This window comes from Uloborus diversus, chromosome 8 (assembly GCF_026930045.1).
Source record: "Uloborus diversus isolate 005 chromosome 8, Udiv.v.3.1, whole genome shotgun sequence".
Classification (NCBI taxonomy): Eukaryota; Metazoa; Arthropoda; class Arachnida; order Araneae; family Uloboridae; genus Uloborus; species Uloborus diversus.
Genome location: NC_072738.1, coordinates 6,533,304 through 6,544,473, shown reverse-complemented (window position 1 = coordinate 6,544,473; position 11,170 = coordinate 6,533,304). Strand labels below are relative to the sequence as shown.

The window sequence follows — 11,170 nt, the reverse complement described above, 5'->3', positions numbered from 1 at the left end:
GATTTTGGCAATTTTTGACCCCCTCCCCCCATGTAAAAGTACGTAAGATTTTTGACCCCCCCCCCCTATTTACGCAAAAATCAGAAAATATCAAAAAAATGGACTTAACCACATTGGCTTCTGAGCGGCTCATATCTATATATTAGCACTTCAGAATTAGTTCTATCTGAAATGAGTACTAAAACACTAATTATACAACTAATCATTCACAAATAAATATGCTTTACAATTACAAGAAAGTGAATTATCCTGCACTTCTGCCAGCTTCATTGTTTGCATAACAGCTGCATTTTCAAGAGCCATCTGATATTTTCTGCTTACTGTGAATATTAATTTTCATTTAAAAGCTTTGAACTAAGCTGGAATTGATGAAAAACTGTTTCAAAATTTAATTTTCCTAACTATTTTTATGTTAGCAAGGCAAAACAAGGATTTTCTAAACTTAAAAACCTATTGCTTACTTCTAAAAAGTTGTGCGGTTTATAGAGAATTGCGTTATATGGGTCGGCGTTATAAAGGTATTCTACTGTATTAACCACTGAAGAGCACAGCAAATTAATTTTTTTACAGCGAATTTCCTGAAGAGTTAAACTTAAAACACTTCTGTAAAATTTCATTTCTTTGTTTTGTGTTACTCTTCTTCCAAATGAGCGCTGTTTAGTCAGGTGTAAGACTGCAAAAGGCGATATGGTACACATTCACATAAACATGATCAAGATCATTCCCTAGTGTGGACTTCCCTACATAACTTTTCAAAAGAGCAAGAAAATATTTCGGAAAAACTTCACATGAATATAGGTTTTTACCATTATGGCAGGGCTGTAAGAGTTTCGGCCAGTATTAGTTTCAACCATGGTTGAAACAGCTTGGACAAAATAACTTTTGTCCAGTTTTTTTCCATTGGACGTTGATATATAATATTTAAAATCAAAATAAATGAGTACATAATTAAAATAACTATGAAACATCAATCCTATAATCAGTCACTATTCATTATTTAAGTAAACAGTTGGTTTTACTGCTTGTGCAAGTAATAAATTATGCAAGTACGGCATGTCCCAATATGTTAATCACATCATAAGAGAAATATGTGATAATTTTTTTTTAAATATGTTTCGAACAGTGTGAATAACTCAATATACTTGTTTCATAGTTTTATGCCTACAAAATGAATTTCAAATTTGATTAAAGTATATTACTTTTTTTTTCATACATTGAGTACATATTGCAAGTTTTATGAAGAATAGCTACTAGTTTATAACGCAGACTATTTAGTATTCCAAATAAAAGTGTCCTTCGCCTTTCTTGTGAACAATTTTTAATGTTAATATAAGAAAAGTTGAAGTTAATCACTAAAACAGTTAAAAAAATATTTTAATTATGCCTTTATTTTAATTGTGCATTAAAATGTGCGACATTATGCTTACAAATTGTATGTGTACACATAGTGTGTTTTTATACAATAGCTTCGGCTAGCTCTATTGGTTAAATCCATTTTTGCAGGTTTTGACCGGTTTTTCAAAGTGGCATGGCCAAAATCGGTTTTGTCCAACCAAAACTACAACCCTGCATTATGGATCTTCAGGTGCGTCCTCAAGAGAGATGATTGAGAAAAAGTCTTTGAACAGTGTTCACACTCATAGGGCTTTTCACCGGTATGCACCTTCATATGTCTCCTTAAGAAAATAGCTCGAGAAAAAGCCTTTGAACAACTTTCACACGCATAGGACTTTTCGCCAGTATGAACCGTCATGTGTCTCTTTAAGTATGAAGCTCGAGTGAAAGTCTTTGCACAGATTTCACAGGGATACGTCTTTTCACCAGTGTGAATGTTTATATGCTTTCTCAAGCCTGAAGGTTCGGAAAATGCTTTTGAACAGCAACCACATGTATACGGTTTTTCGCCCGTATGCACCCTCACATGTTTTTTCAACTGCGCAGCACGATGAAATGCCCGTGAGCAATGATCGCAGACAAATGGCTTTTCGTTAGTATGGGTCCTCACGTGTTCAGTCAGGCTTGAAGACTCAGAAAATCCCTTCGAACAGAACTCGCAAGTATACGGTTTTTCGCCAGTATGCATCCTCAAGTGTCTCTTCAGCTGCGAAAATGTACAGAATCCCTTCAGGCAGAGTCCGCAGACGTGTGGCTTCTCCCCCGTATGGGCTCTCATTATATGCCTCTTTATTGAGGATTCTCTTGAAAACGACTTTGAGCAATATTCACACGAAAAACGTAGAGTACCAGTGTGGGTCCTTACATGCTGCTTCAAGTATCTTACCAGAGAGAATGTCTTTGGACAAAACTCGCAAGCAAAAGGCTTTTCCCCGGTGTGTATTCTCGTATGGTTTAACATGTCTGAGGCTTCAGAAAACGTTTTTGAACAACGTTCGCAAGCGTATGGTTTTTCGCCAGTGTGGACTTTCATGTGCCTCTTAAGATGTGTAGCTCGAGAAAATGCCCTTAAGCAATATTCACATGAATGAAGCTTTCCATCGGTATGGATTCTCGTATGTGATTTTAAACCTGAAGCACGAGAAAAGGTTTTTGAACAGTATCCACAAGAAAGGGATTTTCCAGTGTCACGGCTACTGTTTCGTACATTTAATTGCAATGCATCAGAAAATGCTTCGGAACGATATTCATGTAAATCGTGATTTTCACAGGAATGCATTACTAAACTAGAAGCTTGAGAGAATGTCCTTGAACATTTTTCACACGAAAATGATTTTTCAGTGTCATGGCTACTATCATCTACCTTTATTTGTGCAACGTCAGAAAATGCTTCTAAACAGTATTCACGTAATTCATATTTTTCACAGGAATGCATTCTTAAACTTGAAGCTTGAGAAAATGTCTTTGAACAGTTTTCACACGAAAATAAAGTTTCAGTGTTATGGCTATTGTCATCTACATTTAAATGGGAGGCATCAGAAATTGCTTCTGAACAACATTCACGCAAATCGTATTTTTCACAGGAATGCATTTTTAAATTTGAAGGGTTAGAAAATTTCTTTGAACAGTTTTTGCATGAAAATAATTTTTCTGTGTCATGGCTATAGTTATGTACCTTTAATTGTGAAGCATCAGAAAATGTTTCTGAACAATATTCACGTGAACCTTGTTTTTCACTGGCATTAGTTTTCAAATCACACGACATCGCTGAAGTCTGTCTTCTTTTCTTCCTGCTTGAGCTAAACTCATTCAAAGGTAAAAAACTTTGCAAAGATGGACTTCCAAATTAGCCCTCAGCCATCAAGAATTAGAACATGCTTTTGGTTGGAAAGGGCAAGAAGGCATTGCTTTTTTTTCTGATTTTTAAAATCTGATATTTGTTGAAATGGAATCCATTAGCCAACGAAGATAGAAAGCATGAATCTGATGACGATGTTTTCGGCTTAGCAATTTGACTAATGGTGTCTAAACAATGCATGACAGCATCGAATTCTGAATTTGTAATGACTCGCAGAAGTTCTCTGGGTCAATTGCTTCAAAAGAAGTCTTCAGGTAAGAATCACAAGAATGTTTACCTAAACTAATTTTTGGGCATGTCGGTAACTGTGCTTCAAAAACAAAACTAAACTTTTGCAGTAGTAAGTTTTCATATATAAATGAATAGGTGAGGATGTGCATTGTCTGGAAACATAGATGTTGGAATCCAATGTGATACAGTTCTGATTTTTAAAATCTGATATTTGTTGAAATGGAATCCATTAGCCAACAAAGATAGAAAGCATGAATCTGATGACGATGTTTTCGGCTTAGCAATTTGACTAATGGTGTCTAAACAATGCATGACAGCATCGAATTCTGAATTTGTAATGACTCGCAGAAGTTCTCTGGGTCAATTGCTTCAAAAGAAGTCTTCAGGTAAGAATCACAAGAATGTTTACCTAAACTAATTTTTGGGCGTGTCGGTAACTGTGCTTCAAAAACAAAACTAAACTTTTGCAGTAGTAAGTTTTCATATATAAATGAATAGGTGAAGATGTGCATTGTCTGGAAACATAGATGTTGGAATCCAATGTGATACAGTACAGATCATTACTAAAAAGAAAAGAAGAGAATTAGTGTGACTAAAAAATAAAGTGTAAAAATACACATGGAATGCAGTAGATAAAGCAAAAGAAAAGCGTGTTAATGGCGAGAAAGGATGGAGAGTAAAGACTCATCTGCATACACAAGCACTATACTACTGGCCTGGACTGGTAAAGGAAGTACAGTCGAACCTCCATATATCCAACTTCCACATATCGAAATTTTCTACATATTGAAATCAAAGCAAATTTCTATGTTCATTATATAGAAAAATTGTTTCTACATATCGAAAAAAACTCTATATATCGAAAAAATTTGAGACATTAGTAGATTTTTTTTTTCCACTTTAGACTGTTTGTCTCATGAAAAATGAAAATTAGAGGAGAAAATAATGTTTACTTAAAGTTGCTATGGAACTCATAAGGAATCTGTGGTTGAAGTGTGTGTAGTTAACTCGTTGTTCGGTACTGAAGTTCTTAAATTTCCTCAAATTTATTTCAAATTTTAGTTGTAACCAGCAACACTGTAAAATCAGTTTCAAGTTATCCTATTTGTCTGTTGATTATCATTCCTAGTGTCTTCTTAGCTTCAGTAAAACTCTTTCAAGTTAAGTAGATTGATTATTTACTTTGCTCTCGATCACATTGTTAATACGAAAATCCCCTAATGTTACGATCAGGTTGAATTGCCGAAGAATATGAAGATGTATCTTGGCGTAAAAATGTAATTTCTGTTAATTTTTTAATCATGAACTTTCATTTAATCCAATGCTCGTATAAATTACAAAATGGGTTTCATGCATTCAATAAATTAGCTTTTATTTAAATGTTTTAGGATACTTTTATGATAATGTAAGATTCTTTCCATATATCGAAATTTCTATATATCGAATTTTTCTCCGGAAATTTGCTACTTCGATATTTGGAGGTTTGACTGTATCTGCAAATGCTTTGATTTCTTTTTTTTTCTTTGCATTTTGAAGTCTGTATTATTTTAGATTTATGGTACAAACATGTTCATTTGGTTGCCACTAAAAACAAAATACTTTTTTTTTATCAGTGGCAATTAGCAGTAACTGCTTTTATCACTACATTGTGCAGGTAAGCGGCAGATGTACTTACTGCTCTTTACCTGCCCAGAACCGCTGTCCGAAGAATGGAACATAAATGAATCGCACAAAAACTTGCACCAGGACGCAAAAACCGTTTTCGTAATTTCCTTTGTAGCTCCACTAAGCCCAAGTAGGGGGATACAATGGGAGGCCACAAAAGGTGACCTGCCAAAAATTCTCTTTATATTCGGTAAATTTAAAGACAATATTGCAATACAACCTTTTTTAAAATGATGCCTTGTCGCTTCTCATTAGTAGTAGGGTGCCTGCCATGTTGTATTTTATCATTTGGTAAAATTATAAAGTCACTCTGCAAATTGGGAATTACCCCCACCAAACAATTTAACTCTGAGGCATCCTTGAGGGCATGAGATACTTACAACTATTATTTCGGGAAATAAACACTTTACTTCAAATAAATTCAAAGAAAACGTTTTGTAATTTTATTAGACCTGACATTTTTTGAAAAATTTTCTTTTATTCTTTGTATCTGTGTTCTAAAAACAATAAATATGTTTACAAACAATTATTTCTTGCTAATATACAGTTATAAAAGATAACATGAGAGGAAACACAAGCAAGGTTTGGCTCACAACAAATAAAGATGTAGCAAAAGAATGATTGATTCTATTCTATTTGTTTTGTTATTTCTTTTGAATAAAGTTATTTTCAACTAATGGACAATATTTTTCATAATTCAATACTAAACTGCTGATCTTTTAGTAGCTTGATGAGAGCCATCATTAATGCACAAAGAATTTCAAGCGCCTAAACTTTCAAAGGGATTTATTGTTTAATTGCAAAGTGCAAAACTTTAAGCAATTTGTAATACAGTAGACCCTTATTTTATGTGGGTTTATTTTACGCAGTTTCGATTATACCCGGTTTAAGATTTGACACGGTTATTTCATTTTACACCGATGAGTTTCGGTTCTATGCGGATGCAGCAATGCAAACAGATAAAAATTTCCCCTCTTTCAAAATTCAAACTACTAAAGATTTCAGATTATACATAATAAACTGCATTTTGGCGGAGTAATAATCGATCTTGGGTCACTCGAGACATTGGTTCCAGAGCTCTTTCCAAATGTAAAGTTATCAAACTCACACAGTTCAGAGCTCACAGGAAGAAGAGCTTTCAGGAGTGACAAAGGAGGCCAAATCCAACGAGGATACCGACGTTGGTGACGCACAACCAAAAACGTTCACACTGAAAATTTTGAGCCATTGCTAGAGTTTAGAAATGATTTTTCTGATTTTGTTAGTGAAGGACGATTCTATCATAGAAATGATGCAAGTGATCATGGATGCGTTAACGCTTTGCAAAGAATTAGAGAAATATTCTTAATGACTGCCAAAAGACTATCATAGTCAACTCCTCTTTATAAACAGGACACCAAATTAATGTTTTCTTCATGTATGTTGTGCATAAAAGTAGATAGAAGTACACATTGAACTTATTATACAATTAGTCATCCCTAGAATGAAGTATTTTGTTATCTACAGAACCAAACCCCATTTTAACACTAGTATTAGGTCTCAATTTACGCGGCATTTCCATGGAACGCAACCCCCGCATGAAATCAGTGTCTACTGTAATTTTAAAAATCGCTAATGAACATTCCAGTTGTCAAGTGACAATGCAAGAACAAAAAAAGAGTGTTTGATGAACTCCAAAAAGAAGTTCGTTTCAACTATGTTTGTTTAGTTAAGAAAGTATTTCTGGTATCTAAGTAGGAACATAAATATCTATACTATTAATTTCTGTGCATATCTGACTATGTGTGTGTGTTTGTAACCTTATTTCCCACGAACTGGCAATGTCAAAAACTAGTACCATTGGATCTAGGACAACAAAGGGAAGCCATTCGGCCTTGTCTCACTCCTCTAAATCTTAAGGGGCCGGACATCTAGGTGTAAAAAAAATTAAAACCATCTATTGTCACTTGCCGCAGGTAGCGAATGGGGGTTGGCGAGAAAAGTGAACCGGGGCAGAGTCCCCTAGTTATTGCATTATATTTATATCAAGATGATGTAGATCATTTCGTTCAATGCATATTAAAGTTGTACATTTTTAATGTTAAACTAGGGGGCTGCACCCCCCCCCCCTTGTTTTGCTCGCCAACCCTGTTTTAGTTCTTCTCCTATAACAGGAAAATGAAGATGAAAACTACTTCAGTTGACAGCAAAATTACTATTACATCTCACATCTGGGATCCCCCAAAGTGAAACCATCCTATAAATATAGCAGAGGGTGCAAAAGCGTAACAGGTGGTCAAGAGATCTCTAACATGGCGCATAAGCAAGCGGCATAGGTGAAAGGCGATGTTGATATTTTGCATCTCCAAAATTCACTGTTTGAATATTTCGTAGGACGGCAAGTTCACAATTTAGGGTCAAGGCATAGTAACATCTTAACCAACTCATTAAAATCATACAATTTAATACAACATTTGAAAAAAATAAATAAACATCTCAAAATTCTTTGAAATTTCTCAGTTTTAAAGCATTGTGGAAAATTTGTTATGAAAAGTACTCAAGTTACGTATCAAATTTAACAAACTCCAATAGAAAGCCACTATCGAATTGGATCCCATTCTATGGTAGCGTTACATTGAATGAGGCAGTATATCGAAAATGGAGTAGGGGAAGGTTGCCGTCAATGAACCACATAACACTTTTGACCTTTTTTTAGGATGTATTTCAGACTCAAACTTTATATTCATGATAGGAATAATTACTCAGTATATTTCTCCTTATTCATATATCCTTCCTCATATATCCTCCTTATTCATATTTCCTTCCTCAAAATATTCATTTTTATGTTAAATGTATTCAATAAAGAATAAAAATTAAAAATAAGTATTTTAGCATGTGGTCCGTTCATGGGAGCCATTTGCTATGGTTGTGGCATTGAGTTTCCATTGATGGACCATATTCTAAATAAGAAAATCAAACCGTAAAATATAAATAGTTACTACAAGAGATGAAAAAACACTACAAATAATAGTAAATTGTTCAAAAAGATATTTTTTTTTAAAATTATTTTTTAGCACAGGAGAAACATAAAACCCCCTCAAGACTCACACAACACAGCTGTTTTCACCACACCTTGCTCACCACTTGATATTTTCTAACACGTGATTTACTTTTCTTAGCTAAAATTTTATGAGGCCTCTTTTGAACAAATAGGAGAATTGTTTCATCCAAGTTAAAAAATTTTGATCCACAAAAATTTTACTTGACAACAAGGATTTTGCTATAGCACGTTCCAGGCCGCTGTTATCCAATGGCTTTATTTTACATATTTTGGTATTTTTCTCCAACTACAAACGTACGTGAAACAATACTGAAATTTACTTTAACAAATACTGAATCGACTGCACAAGTTTTTAATTTGAAAATATAATAACTGAGGGGAGTTTCCAAAACTTATTTTAAAAATATTTTTTCATCACTATCACACTTATTTAAAAACACTGATCAATTATTAAAAAGATAATTGTAAGATTCCATGAATGAACCACTTTGTTAGCTGGTTCATTCATAGAAACACCTAGTAGTTCAACGATAACAACTGCTTCATTTTGAATGTTTTCATAGTTGTCACTGCTGTGACGATTCATGATGAAACTTTAAATATGGGGAATTGTACTTGAAAGCGCATTCTTTACAGTCAATGTTCCCATTTAGTTGTTCAGTAATATTCAAAGCATGTAAAAACAAAATGTAAATGTCAATCATTAGTAAGTGAACAGTAGAAGTTTTATTTGAACGTTTAACAATATGATGTATTGATTCAAGCTCCTTGAAGATTCTGCATTGGACAGTTTTGAGACAAAAGAAGACCCTAAAAGTGATTTTGCACCTGAGAAAACTCTGATGGGGAAAATATCTTTGAAGTCCAGTCATGGAACTGGTTCATTGACCGCAACCTTCCCCTAATACAAAAATACACACATATGCAGAACAGTAATTTGAAGAAGTTAAACATGATTGAATTTAACAATGAGCGAAACCTGCCTAAGTTCAAAATGTAGGGTCAAGTGGCGAAAAATCAAGCTCTAAAAAGAAAAAAAAAATTGAAAAGACCCTACAATCCAAGTATTAAAGTCATATTAATGAAACTTTTGATGCATTTTATATAGGGGAGGAGTGGTGCTCAGAAATAAGGAGAACGGTGACAACAATATTTTATTTAGCAGTAATTTACTGCCCCTAAGCCAGGGCTAAGGCAGAACTAAATGAAATATACCAGACAGTCTGGTACATTGTATGGAGTTCTGCTTGGGGGCGGTAAGCTACTGCTAAATACAGTAAGTAGCAGTAACTTACCGCCCTTAAGCCAGGGCTAAGGCAGAACTAAATGAAATATACCAGACAGTCTGGTATATTGTATGGAGTAGGGGGCGGTAAGCTACTGCTAAATACAGTAGCAGTAACTTACCGCCCTTAAGCCAGGGCTAAGGCAGAACTAAATGAAATATACCAGACAGTCTGGTATATTGTATGGAGTTCTGCTTAGGGGGCGGTAAGCTACTGCTAAATACAGTAAGTAGCAGTAACTTACTGCCGTTAAGCCAGGGCTAGGGCAGAATTAAATGAAATATACCAGACAGTCTGGTATATTGTATGGAGTTCTGCTTAGGGGCGGTAAGTTACAGCTAAATGCCAAAGTTTTGCCTTCAATTCACGAATCGAAAACCCCACAGTGCTGCGGAAACTCTCGCTGGTGAGATAAATTTACTTTATCTACCAGTTTGTTGGAACTTTCAGCTTCGATGACGTAACATCTGCCTCCAGCTCGGTTATTCACTAAACCAGACTGATGAGATCTAATAAGAACCAGAGGTGTAGGAACTTTGTAAAAGTAGGGGGAGCTGGGACATAGTATAAGAAGTGTCTGGAATCTAAAGGGCAGAAGAAGTGGTGCAACCAGAAAATAATTTTTTTTTTTGGGCGGGGGGTCACTTAAATTGTTTTCCCCATAAAAAATTAGCTTCGAAGCTTCCATCTCTTATTTAATATTGTATATATACAACTGTTTATGGAGATAATCAGGTGATTAAACTTCTGGTTTTGAAAGGGGTTTCTAAAAGGTTAGTAACGAAGATGAGCACGTAGAAATAAAGGAGTTTCGGGGTGCCCTCCCCCGGATAATTTTAAAAATTCTTGTTCTAAAAACGAATTTTTAGGTGATCTTTGGTAATGTTTAGGGGAGAAAAGGTTCGAATACCCTCCCTGAGAAATTTTCAAAATTAATGTCTTAAGGCTGTTCCGGTAGAAAAATATGCTAAACTTGACTCTTTGGGAACAGCGACAAAAAAAATCTAATCACCTGATTGCAATGAAACTTTTTACTATATCAGATGAATGTGTAAAAAACAACGTGCATGAAGTAAATTGCTGCTGAGTTACCTACATTTATCACAAAATGATATTAAAAAGTACTTTTTGTCAAATATGAAATATTTCTCTTGAACACATTCATGAAAAATCATCTAAACACAGAGATTCGAGATTTTTTTCTCTGAACCACAGAAACAATGTAGACGCATTGCAATTGAAATATTTTGTAAATATCATTAAAAAATTTTTCAATGCTCACGTGTTCTGAAACTTACTCGATTCTGTCCACTAATCTTATAGTTGCCTAAAGTGCCAATAGATGGCGTCAAAAACTCGAATAAGTAAGGATACGTGAAATTAAGGTCTATTTTATTAATAGCTCGGCTTTTTTCTCATTTTTATGCTAATAAATGATTCCATATGGACCATAAACTTTCTGTAACAAGTTTCATTCCTTCATATTCTTCATAAATCAGTCTAGATTTTTTTTTCTCTAAAACCAATTGTTCGTGATCGCGTGGGGATCCCGCCGGACAAATATCGCCATCAGTGAGTTTTGCAGATGAACTAGATTTTTGCGAAAAAGTGAGGCTTTCCATGCGTATGCCTGAAGTGATGGCCAGTGGTATCGGATGTCAGTGCTTGTAGCTTGTGCTTGAGGCGGCAATGATT

At 34.7% G+C, this 11,170-nt stretch overlaps 1 protein-coding gene across 1 annotated transcript; it reads right to left on the bottom strand.

The window, feature by feature from the left end:
* Positions 1 to 1,390: 1,390 nt before the first annotated feature.
* LOC129227820 (zinc finger protein OZF-like) lies at positions 1,391 to 3,530 on the bottom strand. Its single transcript, XM_054862433.1, has one exon. The coding sequence runs from the start codon at positions 3,158 to 3,160 to the stop codon at positions 1,559 to 1,561; it is 1,602 nt and encodes a 533-aa protein (XP_054718408.1). The 5' UTR covers positions 3,161 to 3,530; the 3' UTR covers positions 1,391 to 1,558.
* Between the last annotated feature and the right edge of the window lie 7,640 nt (positions 3,531 to 11,170).